The 16066-nt window shown below is 42.4% G+C and overlaps 1 protein-coding gene across 1 annotated transcript in view; it reads left to right on the plus strand.

Annotated features, from left to right (window-relative positions):
• T265_15024 (hypothetical protein) overlaps positions 1-1149 on the plus strand; it is a gene marked incomplete at both ends in the record, with an annotated part of 18751 nt that extends 17602 nt beyond the window's left edge. Inside the window, one exon of the mRNA XM_009176264.1 lies at positions 608-1149. Coding sequence (XP_009174528.1) covers positions 608-679 — 72 coding nt within the window. The remainder of the gene's footprint in view (positions 1-607) is intronic.
• Between the last annotated feature and the right edge of the window lie 14917 nt (positions 1150-16066).

A 16066-nucleotide genomic window follows, 5' to 3' on the forward strand; every position in this document is an offset into this window, starting at 1 on the left:
CAGTTCCACTAAATACAACGCAGGAATGGGCTTTCTCAGTCCACATGGCCGGATTCGAACCTAGCATACATGCCTTTGAACCTCCTGTCCTACTGGGCACGTGGCATTTCAGAAAGAAGACTTAGAAGGGGGGTTTTGCATTTTTTCGCCGTGGGGTATTGTAGGATAATAAATAGATGCGGTACTGCACGGGAACCGCAAGATTTTTTATTATGGTCCGAAATGCACTGTTTTCTATCGCAGTCGGATAAATAATCGGAAAATCGTCAGACGTTTTTGTCAGGCAGGCTAGCTGTAGCTTGCTCAGAGTATATCAAACTCGAGGCTACCTATTTCCCCTCCTCTGTCACACACTGTTCATGATCTTGAAAGTTGGATTGGTTGGACAGGTCTTGCATTTTCCAAGGCATTCCAAATGACGTAGTTTTTATAATCGTTCTTTTTTAAACTAGCACTCCGATGCCTCGCGCAAAATTTTTTCTCAAGGATCATCGACAGCCTCAGTCGATGAATGAACATAGAGGCAATTTTGTGAACAAATTACTTCTGTTCTGCTTATTTTGCCCTTTCTTTTTGTAGTATTGAATTTCTGTCCGCCTTCTTACAGATTCACCTCCGCACAATGCCTACTTCGGTGTTTCGACTCCTAACGGGACAAGATGTGCCCAACTACATTTAGAGGATCTCCCCTGATCGTTGTGATCTCTGGCTTGCCCATCTCTCGAAAGATCCATACTTGGATCTCATCAACGCACTACTTGCGCCGCTGGCAGTTGTACATATGTTTGCTGTACATTTCATCTCAAAGGCTTCCGTTTGCATGATTCATGAACACCAATAAATAGTGCGTCTCTGTTTATCTGTACTTTATCTCGAACGCTCCCACCGCTTTATTGGATACATTTTCTTGATGGTTTCCCATTTATTTCCCATCATTGTCATTTATTAATCAGCCAACTTTCTTACCTTCATTTGTTATCACTTCTCGTCCGCAGTATTTTTACGTGAGAATTGGATCTGAGTTTCGTTTCTTCACTGTGCAAGTGTCTTCTACTACTCACGGTTTGCCAGTCGGCCCGAAATTTCTCAATACCATGAACCTAACTGACATGCGCTAGATAACAGGCAATGAATGCAGATGGCAGTCTATCTCTGGCTCATAACAGTTACAGAAATATAATATCAATACTTTTATGCATATTTCTATTGATTACGGCTCAGATAGGCCGCTCGTAACTCTCTCTCTCTCTCTCTCTCTCTCTCGGATTCTGCGGTCTTTTTGAACTATTACCTTCGGTCATTCCTGTGGGCACTAACCATTTAGGGATGACAAGCACAATAAGTTTGACCACGGTCATTCGTTGTTTACGAGTCGTCCTTCATAATTTACATCCTTCATTCAGTGAGTCCAGAAGGACCAATTTGTGCGCCTCCGGAGGTCACAAAACACCTCACTGGAAATGGTACTACCGTAGTGGAGGCCTAGTATCTGTTTTCGCGTTGGTTGGTCACGTTGAACAATGCCGGTGATCCGGCATTCAATCACATTTGTCCATTTCGGACGTCCTCACAGTGCAGTGTTCAAATCATGCTCCCTATGTGACATGGCTCAATCAGGCACCACATTCAGTCCTTCCACCTTAGCCTACATTTATGCATTTTAGTGACGGTAACAGAAGTAACCGCTCATTCCTGTTTAATCCCCATGTAATATGTTATATGTCAGCATCGGCCGTTTGATCATGGTTACCTCTGGACGCATATCGCCTGTATCCACGGCCAAAAACCCTACGTAAATTTGTTTCAGCTTTCAGCGAGCTAGTGAAGAGGAATCTGTTGACTCAGGCTGTACAGTAGGTGAGTCGCCTAGAGTAACCGGACATCGCGTCGATTAGACTAATGAATTGCGACCCGGCTGCTAACCAGAAAGCCTGTCCTGAGTGGTTGGAATTGACGAGCATTTTTGTTTGGCGCCCCACATCAGAGCACGAAGACTCTAGCGGGACCATCTGATCGTTCTAGAAGTATATTTGTCCCAAGCTACTGTACGTTTTGGTGTATCACCGTGGGCGGAACAGCAAGTCATGAAACAGATCAGGAGCTGCGAAGCAACAAAACCGTTGGTTTAGTCATTGAATTGATTGGCGTGATCGAAGACTTTCCATCGTCACTAGGCTTGGTAACGACATCACTGCTTGCTGATATTAATGGAATTTTTCCTGTACTTTCCATCGTCACTAGACTCGGTGACCACATCATTACTTGCTGATATTAATGGAATTTTTCCTGTATCCAGCTGAGTCATCCACAGCTCGGTTTTATCGCACGAAACATCTCGGCTGAGCCCATTATTCGTCCTGGGACTATCTATTGCTCAATGGTTGCCGATCCACTGCGTTTATATTGCTGCTTCACTCATGCCGTCCCCGGCGGACCTAGAGAATGTGAATTGTTCCGAATTTACATTGGTCACTATAAGTTCCTTAAACAATTGGTTTGCATCTCTTCGGGGCTTTAGTCGGAATCTCACTGACCCTCCAGAATAGGAAGGGCGAACAATCAGATTTTTACGTCTTTAGGGAAACTATATCGATTTTGTTCTATTTTTGGAAACCCAATTCGGTCATGTGAATACATTACGGTATCGGAAGCGATTGCGCGGTTTAGCATATGTGATTAATTGTATCGGTCATTCCTAACAAGCCCCGCGGGTGGTCTGGCGGGCACGAAAGATGACGAAATCTTAAATTGTAGTGCAGAGTACCGCTTTTCAGAACGGAAGGAATGCCCCCTTTAAAAACTNGAATGCCGCCTCTAAAAACTGCGTGCGATTTTTCATCTCGAGTTAGTGCAAGTGCGTGCAACTAGCCGAAGCTGTGCTTCATAATTTTCACTCGACCGGTCAACTAATTTCCAGTTGTAGTGATAGTAGTAATGTTGGGGTGAACAGATCGCTCGCGCACAGTAGCGCAGGGCTAGAACACGAACTGGAATGAGGTATTCTGGTCGCTTTTTGTCCACACTAAGCGGTCATTATAAATGATTATCCCGGGAGTAAAACACTACATAGGCGATGGCATATGTGGGTTAACTGCAAGATGTGAGTGAGGGAGACAACATACTGGACTGGGGTTTCTCGGTGTTCGACAGGAACGACTTGTCAAATATTGTTGCATTTAACGTTATTTTAAGTATTTCAGCAAATGCTGTGTCAGGGGTGCAAAATTAGGATAAGTGAGTCTCCCAAAGCAACATATATGCAGCTATGGAACAACCCAATCTGTGGATATACCTTTGAAACTAGCTTGCAAGAGTTTCTACCCCATTCGAAGAGACGATCTTTTGTTGAACTAAACAACCTGAGTACAAACGCGATATGTAGATGTCACCATCAGCGCATCGTTGACAATCCGTGCGTTAGTGGCTGGCAAAAGCAATCCAACTAGGCGTAAGATGACTCATACAGCCAGTTGTGTTAGAGACATGATACTCTTGTGCCATACAGATACAAGCAGGAGAAGAGTAAATATCCACTCAGTCGCATAGATAAAATATCCTCGAGTGGTGATAAAACCTTGCAAGTCATTCCCAAAACCAACAACCGAGGTTTATACATATTACTTGATTGACGGGTTGGTGCAACCTGGAAGATTTCGCGCACTTGCATTGGAAGGCTCAACGATGCTCCAGGACGCATCGTCTCCAAATCGTGGCAAAGTAAAAAAAATTGAAGGCATAGATCAAAAGAGTTCCATGACCCTCCATCAACTGAATTGCTGGTCCGTCCCCCAATTTAATGACACTGAGGTTCCCCCAAAAAGTCGCTGCTGGGAAAGAGCACTATGTTGGATCCAGGAACATTTTCCGAGGAACCGCTTATTGGGACCAATCTTCAGGTATGCAAAGTCATTCATTCCCCTTGATGGGGAACCAGCTTCCCTACGAAGCAAACATTAGCCTGAATCATTTCATCTTTACTCCTCAACCACCATCGGGTGATATACCACGTGATCATTCAGGTCATTCATAGGAAACGTACAAAGAAACGCAACCTCTATATTGAGTTCAGGCCTCCTAAAGGTACTTCGGAAAGAAGGTCGTTCTCATTTCTTTGAGAGTATAATGGAGGACCAGTTTACGTTACGGTTCATCTTTGTGTATCGGTCGAGTAGTACGCTTAAGTGGCGTTTATCTAAGGATCTATGTGGTGTATAGTTCCTAAAGGTACTTGGGAAAGAAGGTCGTTCTCATTTCTTTGACAGTATAATGGAGGACTAGTTTATGTTACGGTTCATCTTCGTGTATCGGTCGAGTAGTACGCTTAAGTGACGTTTATCTAAGGATCTATGTGGTGTATACTCGGAGACCTACCTTTTAATAAGTAGGCTTTTGGGATTTTAAAATAAAAAGCAGTTGGAAATAAGCTACCAGCTAGAGTAGGTACCAGCATCCGCCGCAGCGTTATGCCCTCGTTCGTGTGCAGTCAGGCTGAACAGTCGTCCATCATAGCTAATAGCAGAATTCCCTGCATGGGTAAATTCCACGTGAGACAGATTTAGGTAAAAGATCAAGGAAGACAGGCCTGGACACATCGGTCGGTAACGAAAAATCTGACGGATGTCCGCTTGGTCTGAACCGTCATATTGTCACTCAGTCCCTTATGGAGCTGGCTTCACCCCGCAAGTTTCACCGGTCCATTGCACCATCTCTTAATCCCCACCTCTAATCTTATGCAAATAAGACATGTGAGGTTAAGATTGCATACACTGGTCTTGCATCAAAACGATCACTCCAGAATTTGCAATGCCAATGCCAGGGATAGGTACGTAGGCGGTCAGAATCACAGGAAAAGATGGGGAAATACAATGAAATGCTATGGAAAGGTTAAAGTCGATCAAAACACAGTGTAGTGGAGAAGGTGCTGTAATCCGACGTTTCAGTTGCTGTGAGGTGTCTTTTTCAAGGATCTCTACAATCAATCAAGTGCAGAGTTACTTGGGTCCGCTATTGCGTCCTATGATTGATCTCTTCCTGTGATCAGTTGGCAGTCAGATATGAGCAGCATGTGAATGTGTCACTTTTATGTGCATTTAAGCAGGATTTCGAGTATTATGGCTGGGATGTACTTCCGTTTGTTGTTGCGTTGGGTGAGCTGCGTCACTGTTAAGATGCCTGCTTTGCCCCTTACCACCACTACTACTAAGCGGATGAGCCCGAACCAGATGGACTGGATTCTGGCTCAATCACTACGCTTTTGAAACTTTGTATCATAATATCTTATTCCACTAGGCTATTTCATCTTTGAACTTCCCATAGTGTACACCACATGGTGCAGAATCTGTTTAATACGATCCGAATCGGGTTTAGCCGGGTTGCTTCATTACTGTGGCGGAACCCAAAGCCTGGAAGTGGGAAATTTCACTAGACGATGCGTCCTGTTGAAGAAATACTGCGGCAGTCGTACTATACTTATTCGTTATTTTCACAAGCAGTTGACATTTTGGTAGGGACCTGAAAATAGGATTAAGGTACAGAGATGAATGATAGATGGTTGCGAGTCTTGTACAATCCACACTCAAGCCTAGAAATGATCGCTTGTCAGAAGGAATGATTCGGGCGCGTCCAGACTACGGTGGTGGCAACACAACTGTCTCAGATTTCCTTGGTAATAATCCCGGATGTACATTGCTGACCGATTCTAATAAAAGCAAAACTCGAGTCTGGTGTTTCCTCCCTTTAATGCGGACTCATTAACGCAATTGTGCCAGAGCACAAGAAGGACTGTTCAAATGAGACTGATGTTAATATAAGTAAGAAATTCATAATTCACAAGCAGCGTCCGTGTGTTAATGCACTACGACTACTTTCAATTGGCATCGGTAGTTCGTGTACCTTAGGATGGGGGTGAAATGAGCAGATTTGCAGTTATTGTCCTGGGTTGCTATCGTAATGGAATTCTGAATATATTCCAAGGTAGATATTTCAGCAACTTTAGGGCGTTACTTCTGAAAGCTATAGGTATTTACAAGAAGAACCTTGTGGGTCTGAAAGTACTGGCACTAGATTCCTTATGAATAAAGTTGGTAACTTTGAGTGTCATGCAGAAAATTTAGTTTGGTTGGGCTGGTTGAATTAAGCCACAAATGGTGTATGTGGGTTGGTCCCCTTGAACAATCATATGTGATTGTAATGCTTGTTTTCCTCGTTTTTGTAATCCTGATCATTCCATTCCTCAGGAAGATCAGTCGTAGTGGTCGAAACCTAGAGCAATAAAATCTATGCCCTCCTTGCGAAACCTGGAATGTTTTTCTTCTCAAAGGTGACATATTTCTTGTCATCATAAGACAACATTTTCGAATATATCATACGCGTCGTATCTGTTTACGTAACTTTCTAGTCCAGTGGTAAGCGTGGAAATCAAACAACTTGATGTCACTAATTATAAGGTTGGTGAAAACTTTGGAGCAGCCCATCGCTAATTTGACCCGTTCACCAGACTCCCCACATTCGATGTGTATGCCTACAAAAACTCAGTGACAAACTAATTTCGAGCCGAACAATAGTACGAACGACTAATTCAGTTTGGCCTTACGTTAGCAGCGTCTCGATCTTCAACCCTGTGTTAAAACTAACACAGTTCATCTGTGAAATAAGATTGATGAAAACTGAAGAATTATGCCTACTTGATGAGACCGAAAAGTTTGAAACCAGCAATGGGTTGTCTAAAATTCCCCGTCAATCTTGTGAATATTGCCACCTGAAGGGAAATGTTTTCTCACCTTGAACGTTGTTCCAACTTAAACATGTTGGGAGCTTTCGTACAGTAAACATGGTTGAAGAATAGTATAAGTGAGTTGTTGTTTTGATTTGCTTGCTAACACTAGCTTGCTTTTTAAGTGGACGTTGTCTAGTAATTTAGACAGGTTTAGAGATTCTACATGGAACCTAATTTCGGAGATTGGATGATAACGGACAGGTGCGTTTCTTTGGAAAACTCTCCCCAACAATGAGAAACCTATAGACACTGAGAGTCCGATTTTCTGAAACTTAAGAGAAAATATGTTCATAATCCATAGAATGAGGAATGGAAATGGCACAAATGGTAATATGGCGCCTCATTCTAGAATTGTAGCAGAGGAATAAAAAGTGCATCATGAGGTTTACTCATTTACACATTAACTCGGTGTTAACACAAGGCTCAGCTGAATCGCAGCTGTATAGCATGTTACCGGTAACTTAGGCTACAAAGCCATTTGCGTGCGTGTTGGTATTCAGGTAAGAACTAAATCTGATGCGAACTGGGTGATTACACTTACCTGATAGGCGAAACAGTTGTTGAGCTGTCGAATAACTTTCAGCAACCTTACGAGTAGCGCCGGTGGAGTAGACAAACATTGCGTACTAACTTGGATTTGTGGTGTCCAAGTTCAAAACCCATGAATCTTGTCTATTCAGCAAAACATATATAGCCTCTGTACTTCACCCAAGTGAGTGAACTGCACACAGTAGGAATATTCGACCAGAGTTCTCTGAAGCAAAACATCAAGACTACAAACCCGATCCAAGTGTATGACAGTTTACCCGTGACGCATCCATTCTGTTGTTCATCGACGTTAGCCAATAACGAGTGTCGATTTAAACTAGGCTTTAATCAGGCCTGCTATTTGATTGATCTTGTACTCTGTCCGCCTTCACATCGATCAGCCGGTTAAATTACACACTTGGCCTGATAAAGATTTTGTATCGAAAGCGAAACTTTGCCGAGCAATAAATCTATTGATTCTTTCCAAGTCTTACTGAAAAGTGTATACGCTCTTCATTATGCGTTTTTCATGTCAGTGTCACTAATACCAATTAAAATATCACACCATTTCTGGAAATGATGGTCTACTTTTTTCATTACGCTTTGTTCTTTCCATCCATCAACTGTTCAGAGATATGCCCGTTTCTCACGCACCTCGCGCAAACCCCATTGGAAATTACATAGTTGTAAGTAGGGGTACACGTGCTCCAAACATCCGGTATTTTACGCTGTCAGATAAATCTAGGTGACTGTGTTGTATGTGTATAATAAAACAGGTTTTTAGCCCTTTTTCAAACCAATAATAAACTTTCCCTGATTCATGTAATGCCCCACGCATTCAGAAATCACTTCACGGTACAAAAATATGTTCGTTACCCACAGTAACAAACTGAGCATGAAAGCCAAGGACTTATTTTTTGATCATCTTCCTAAGCTCGATAGTCTCACGTTCAAAAGCAATGAAGATACTAAGAGAGGATGTAGTGGACTTGCTGTTGTTTCGGTCAGCAAAATGTAGGGGTCTCCCGAAGCACTCTGATGTTGGCACTTTGAACTAAATACCTAAAGCTTATACAACAGGCACACTAGAACTATTCGTTATTGACGACTCACGGAAGCTGCTAATAGTGAGAGACGGTTTACCACTGAAGATTGCAGCCGGCTGAGACAGGAAGTTTGAATGCGGATTTACAAAAGTGGTTTGCGGTTGTTACCACGGTATCCGGAGTTGGATTGCTTGTGCACAGAGTAAAAAATGAGCTGGAAGACAAATATTAGCCGTTAACTAGAGACAACGTGAATTTAGCAGCATATCCCCTACCTCCCAGGTTGCATTCTTCGTTAAGTTAACTTTTCGCCTATTGTTCTGTGCCAGCCAATGATCAGCGTTGTTTTCGGTCGACTAAGGGTTCCATATCCTCTACTGTCTTGTTCAATAGGACAGCTGTTGTTCGGTCTTCCTCTGAAATGCTTCCATTTGTATGGTATTTTGTTCCTGAAAGTGTATCGCACTCCCTTGAATTTCAAAACGAATCTTATTCCTAATCTTAGTTCCCCTAACTTCGGAATTGGAAGTGGTGATCTGATGTACCTTAGAGAATTTCTGCCGGAAATCACCAAACTTCGGTGACTTTATAGACCACAATTTCATATCACACACAGTACTCATTGTTTGGCGACTGTCATTTGGGCGACACTCACCACCAACTGACCGAATACTTGGTATGCGCATTATTATGCAATCCAGTATTCCCTTTGAACACAGTAGAAATATAACATAGACCAAAAAGATTAGTCTATTTTGATGTGAAAAAAGCGTGTGCTTCAGATTACAGTTCTCTCAAAGTTCTAGCGTGTGAGCGTGCCTTCATGTGCACTTATTTCTTACAGTTTTTTCAGCTCCGTTGAATCTGATAGTTGTTGGGTGATTCAGGGTCGCAGTTACAAACATTCAAGATTCTTTTAAGGATGATGGACTTTTTCAAAATCTGCAACTTCCCGCCTAGAACCCGAAGGATAACACATGAATGCTGATGTGATCCGGGACTGCGTGGCCAACTACTTGCTACTGAACCCTCGATCGATCAGCCACAGCAGAACCACGGAACCAAGACCGGCCTGGACGGAACGAATGACATACGTTGACACAATGTGCATCACGTGAGAAAGACAACACAACGATACATATTAGACAAAGTTATCTGTTGATGTGGGACAGCCGGCAGATGTTAACAAAGATGAATACACATACACAAACCATTTACCAAGTGCAACTCAAGTGATTTTGCAACCTCCTCAGAAGAAATTTAAGGATTGCGGGTTTCCCGGGTGCTATATCCTTGTCTCCGTACCCTTCCGCTCAAACCAGTGCCGTGCGTGCACAGGTTTGGGCGTAGAGTAAGAAAGCGCACCAAGGCTGCGTTCCGTCTGCATCACAAGCACAAGCTCGTGCTAGTTAGGTCCACTGTACCGATCACCATAAATTCGGAGCTGGGGTCCCGATGGATTTCTATCCGGGTCGATTTCTGGCCCCCTCTATTTGTGAGCAGCTTCCACCCAACGTAATTTGCTGGTGTCGGCAAACAGGAGCCACGAGGTGATACAGCGATAATGGAATATTGGTATGGTTAACCTTCTTTCTCGTGTGATTAGCTATCTGACGCATAGTTCTAATTCTTAGTTTCAGAATGCCCATTGTTGTGTGACAGTTCTGACCTTTTTGGATTTCGCGCTTCTATTTACTTTAGTTTTTGGAATAAAATTCTTCCTGCTGGCTTCCAGAGAAATTCTTCGCTTAACTAAGACCCTACCCTAGCACCCTACCGCAACAACAGTAGGATGCACTGAAAGTCGGTATCTATTCGACCACGATACGAAAAATAATTTGGAACAGTCCTCGGTATTTGGTTTTCGCCGGTATAAAGCCACTCAATGAATATCACAAACTACAAACTCCACCAAGAACAGATTTTATAGCTCGGTGCTAACAAAACCGTATTTTCAGAGGATACATATTTGTTGGGGTTTCCATCGTTTGTTTAGGTAAGCCAGACTTTTTGGAAACCGACACTATTTGACCTAAAACCGCCCAGCGGTCGTGTAATCTCGTGTCATAGACGGCACAAAGCGTACTGAGTTTATTGTTCAAGCCCAATACCACAAGAATGGGTAACATTAGTTTTGTCACGATCACTGTTTTCATGTGTTTTGTGATTTTTAGACGAAAGACAGACCATTAATACTCAAGTTCGCTTGCGCACGATCAACGAGTAGATGCACGTGGGCTTTAAGAGTGCGGGCCTTTGCCACTAGGTTGTTTAGGCATGAATGCCGCAAACTGACTGCCCTTTCATCCATTGTTTTTCGTCTAGGTGTGAAGTCTGGTGTTGGTGCAGAGACCTAGCTATTGGGTGGATGCAGGCAAGCATCTTGGTATCACCGGATTCTCTCCATTTTCTTTCATTCAATAGTCATCAGTAGCGAGCCTCCTTACAGTTCAGTGATAGACAGTTCAGTGATAGGCTTGGCTGAAGTTTTTCGGAAAATTCAGGCATCGATCATTTACGTTCACGACTGCTAGCTCTCATCCTGAGATAGACCATTAGAAACTGAAGGTGTATAAACAAAAAACACAATTTCACGATATCTGTGGGTTAAACGCCACAGTAATCCACAGTCAATCCTAGAAATGCACGCGTGCACTTTCAGGTCACAAGGATGAGGACGAAATTTTGTAGAAACGGTGCAAACGCTTCACAGAGAAAAAGCCATGAATATTTTTGACTCCGATCACAATTCAGTCTGCTGACAAAATTGATCTGTTTACTCAGCTCATTCCGCATATCCTCGTCTGATTGCTGAAGCGATGAATTTCATATTAAATGGCCTAGGACTATGCATTAAGTTATACTTTATATGTTTGCATTAACTAGAATGAAGCGAAATTTCCTGTCTGTGACTTAGTGGACAAAAGTCGAAAAATATATGGCTAGCACATAAAATGAAGCCTGCATTTAGAGGCCAAAAAGCCAGCTGCAACTGCCCGCCTCACTGGATCGGTCATCACTGGATCTGTGACTGATAGACGGGAAGATTTGAACCTGGAACTCTGCATATTAAGGTTTCAGTACTGAAACGTTCAGGCGAATTTGGTTGAGAGCCTATGTAAATCAAGTGTATTAGGTTGCCCAGCTAGGCACTGATCATTCATGGTCTTTGTATGTTGTTTGTCACAACACTGTTCATAGTAGTGCACTGATTAATAACAAGATGCATTGCACTGTGTGTGCGTGGTTGCGCTACGTATTTCATCCACACGTAACCTGGAACGTTTTGCTTTGGCGTCGCATGCCATTCCATCGACATGCCTGTTGGAAGTCTGTAGATTAGTGAATCTTTGTCAGAGAGAAGAGACCTCTCGGAGGTAGGAGTTATTATCTGCATGGGGAAAGCATCTGGCGCAATAAATCTAGCGATACTCTCTGAACTATCAATCCGTTGACCCTCCACATGTATTGCTTATGAATGAACGACCGCTTAAAATATCACAAAACTGCAAATGCCGAGACCGGTGTTCAGGAAACTTTTCGAATTGCATCAAAACTATTCGTGCTTCTGGTTCGCAATCATTCATTCATAAATAATTAGGTGAAAATCATGCGCAACATGTTTTTGACATACACACTGCCTTACGGACTGCCTTGAAAGAAACACTCAATCAACCTATCAACCAAGGAAACAGTCATTTAACCAAACAATTAATTGAAAAAATCACTTATTAATTCATTCGAACAATTAAACAGTATATCAGGCGGTCAGTCAAGCATTAAACAAACCGTTCATCAATCAAACAGAAAATTATCCACATAGACAAATACGCAATCATAAAATGGGTCAAAACATTCACCTATCTATCTACTTATCTCAATATGTGGCATACATTAACTACTTGTTCTGAATTAGCAGTGAGTGCTCTCGTCCATTTCAAACGTCTTAACCAAGTGATCGGTAGGTTTTGTTCGGCCATGCACTCAGCCTGGACCAGATATCAGGCAGCCAACTATCGCAACGACGCTGGAAGATGCGAGATCTTCCTTCCAGGTGCTAGCGCTCCCAAACTCATGAGTAAAACAGTTTAATTGACCACAGTTCTAGGGTTGGGTGCCGTTTGGATGGCCACAACTTTCAGAAATGTACCCGAAAGGGCCGTTGAAAATGCGACAGTAAGACTTACTTTTGCCGGAAAATAACGGTAAGGTTCTCATCATGTCCTTCCACGACTTCATACAGACATCTACGCTGCTATGGCAGGGGGCACCAAGTGAAGTCCACGACAGCTTCTGAAGCTATCCGTAAATTTCCGCAAACCCTCCGGAACAGAGGAAACCTAATTCGCTGCTAAAACTGTTGAAAATCCCTAAATGGCGAGAGGAGGTCGAAAATCATCAACATTACGTCCAACAGCTGACACTCAAATTTATTCATCCATTTAGCTACTGTAATGGTGTAAGTAGTTCGTATTTAATGTCTGATTCGTCGCTGCCAATGTGACTTCGAAGTTGTCTGCTTGGTTCATCTATGTTGTGACTTTGAGAAACGTCTCGCCAAATTCTCATCGAAGCAAGTCCCAAAATGTTAGATTTTGGGAGATTTGACAAGAAAGTACACATATATTGACGCACCACCAATTGCGGTGATTGCGCCGGTCTTGCGACCGAATATTTTTCTCCCCAACTAAAGGTTGTTGATGCTACAGAACACAGGCATCTTGTGTGCTTTGCTGGGCTTGATGATATGATCCCGAACATTTCGTCACAAATCTAGGTGACATCGTCAGGTTTGGGGTGAATGGGCAAATGCCTCCTCTCCTGTCTGTGTTTATTTAATTTCTAAATTGTGTATAATAACTCCAAAGTAACTAGTTGGTCCCGAAGCGCACTTTACTGTCAGTCTGGAATCCAATTTGCTGTTTTAAACTTATTGTGTCTGGTTAATTTTTTAGATGTCCTCAATTCTACACTTCTGTCCCTCCGTGGTGATATGTCCGTTTCCATTTTTGCTTCATGTTCCGGCCTTCTTCCTTTTTACTGGTTTCTTGGATAGCTTTCGATATTTAGGTGTTTTCCCTCATCTACCCGGTTGGATTTTTTGGTTTTTAACTTGTTTCAGAGTCGTGGGGCCCTGTTGATACCTTGCCATTAGACGTTGTGTAATAATACCGAAGGTTTTGTTGCTCAACATTTGTACAGGCCTTGGCAGACGCCGGCTACGATTTTCTTCATGTGCGTCACAAACAAACAAACCAATTCATATGCCTGAAGGTGATACAACATAACGTCATAACTGAAAACGGTTCCCAATGCTTTCATCTGAGTGCCACGCATGACAAGAGCTTTTATTGAGTGATATTGCCACGTAACATGCGTTCGCTAGAGTATTTATTATATGGGCGACCGTGATCCACTCCAAATCCTAATGCAACCCCTTGCAGTCTATCACTTCAGTGTGCAGAACTGACTGACTTTTAAAACAAGCGCTTTGCGGAAAAAAAACTCAAAAATTGCTTGAAAATTCCTACAATGCGCCGTTAAAACTTAAGAGTTTGAGTAAATCATTCCAGAATGCAATAGTTTACACCACCCCCAGGCTACCAGGCACATTCATATGCGGCCCAAACAACTTTCTCGCAAAGCGAAACTTTTTTTATTTATTCATGTGAAATAAATATCTTACGCATTTTCCGATTTCTTCAGTTCTCAAGTGATACTCCAGAGGATGCTTGCCAAACTGCTACCGATATTTGCATGATTGTGCATCATACCATATGGGGTAATTGTGATGTACACCCAGGTAGTCAGTTTTATACTACTGAATTCTTAATCCTCGAACATGAGCAACAATTTTTTCGTATTAATATGCTTCATTTATGTAACAATAAATAACTTGCGACTGAGTGAATGTGCAAGAAGCAAACTCAAACTTTTAAGAAATATGTGAGTCCTCTTAGACTTGATGTCGGAGGAGGATACGAATTACCAGCAATGTCAGGCAGAAGGAAATTAGTCTCTGCTTTCTATCTTGAAAATGGTATTGCAGTTGCTAGGTCTGTATATGGATTCCAGTTTCGTTCATTGATAGGGATCAGAAGGCAAGGTAGCTCAGTACAGCATCTCATGGATACAAAAGAGTCTGCAACAACTGTATGTGTAGCGTGTTCACAGATGTTTTTACGAGGAACCTCCAAGCTATAAGTGTTATAGCCATAATTCACGCATTTTCTCCATAATCAGGTTTTGAGTCCAATTTGTCCGCAGCTAGCTCACGAGTCTCAATCAGTTAACGTGATTTGGGGTTGCCTATGAATACTTCTCCGGGAAATCTCAATCCGGGACGCTGCCCATCAGGCCATTGTTTTAACCTGACTTGTAATGACACAGATAGCTGTGGTCGACTGTCAGTCTATCATTGGTGTAGTGATGACGTCAATATGAGATCTTGTATACATAACTCTTGCAGTCATTTTAATTCCATCTGAATGAGATCGTTTGCCAAAAACTGCACTCTATGTAAATTCCGTTGTTGGAAGCGTTCACGATATCTATGAATCGACAGTTAGCATACTTGTATCTACCGCTTTGCACATTCTGGTGACTACCCTCCTTGACTTTCTGGATAAGAGTGGAGCACTCCGCTTGAAAATGTGGCTGTGGAATGCTCAATGAATATCTTTGATACGGTGTTGTATGCTGGATGCGCTACAAAAGTGGAGGAGCTACCATCATAGAGTTTGATGAGCTGAGTAGCATTCCTCGAGTGGTTTCAGAGTCGTCTTCAACTGCAGCGGTCTCGAAATTATCAAGATATTTTTCAAGCAAACTTATTTTTGCCATGTTTTGTATCAGACCAGTGTTTTTGAGTATTTTAAAGTTACTTTTACAAAATTTCTCTCTGTGGTTTATTCGATTTTACCCACTACAGTCGAGGTACCAGTGGGGATAGCAGTGTGGAAATTGTCAAACTCTATTTAAGCGTCACTTTATGGGCAGCAATTGTGAAATCTGTTTAATATTTGGCTATCTTTTGAGGACCATCTTTTATGAAATTCCACACTGTAGTACAGTCGGTGCAACAAACCTTGAGTTCGGTAATGCGCTGGTATTTCGTGGAAATTTTTTGGACTATCAACTCCGGATTCAGTTCAGAACGATTAAGCATCCAAGTCCAAATATGTATGGAGCAGCGATATACTGTCAGCCAAGAAGACGAGATGGGCAAACCAATCCTCATCCATGATTCTGAGAGTGATTTGCTCAATGTCTCTGTCCAGTGGACCCATATGATTGGTGAAAACTTCAACGTCACTTCGGGAAATATTAAGAACCAGCATGTATTGTAGAAACAACTTTGGCGACCAAATATTTGTCTGCAAATCCAAGGCCATAGAAGGATGAAAAATAAAATTTGTGGTACAATAATTATTGTACTAACCATGAACTTAATGCATTGCCGAAACACTTCGTACGTGCACGACTTCAGTGGACATTTTCGTAGGGTACCCCTCAGTTTGTTGGCATACAGAATGCTGGCTGTGCACGAGGGCCAAAGGACTGAATCAAACAGTACTAACCACAGTTCATGAACTATGCCAACGGAGTTGTCCGCAGAAGTGAGAACAGCGTATATGGCTGAAAAACAACTTCCAAATACGGCATTTAACAGGAGAATGTCCACATGCAAACGGAAGCTTTGATGGAATAACACAAC

This window comes from Opisthorchis viverrini (genome assembly GCF_000715545.1).
Source record: "Opisthorchis viverrini unplaced genomic scaffold opera_v5_323, whole genome shotgun sequence".
Taxonomy (NCBI): Eukaryota; Metazoa; Platyhelminthes; class Trematoda; order Opisthorchiida; family Opisthorchiidae; genus Opisthorchis; species Opisthorchis viverrini.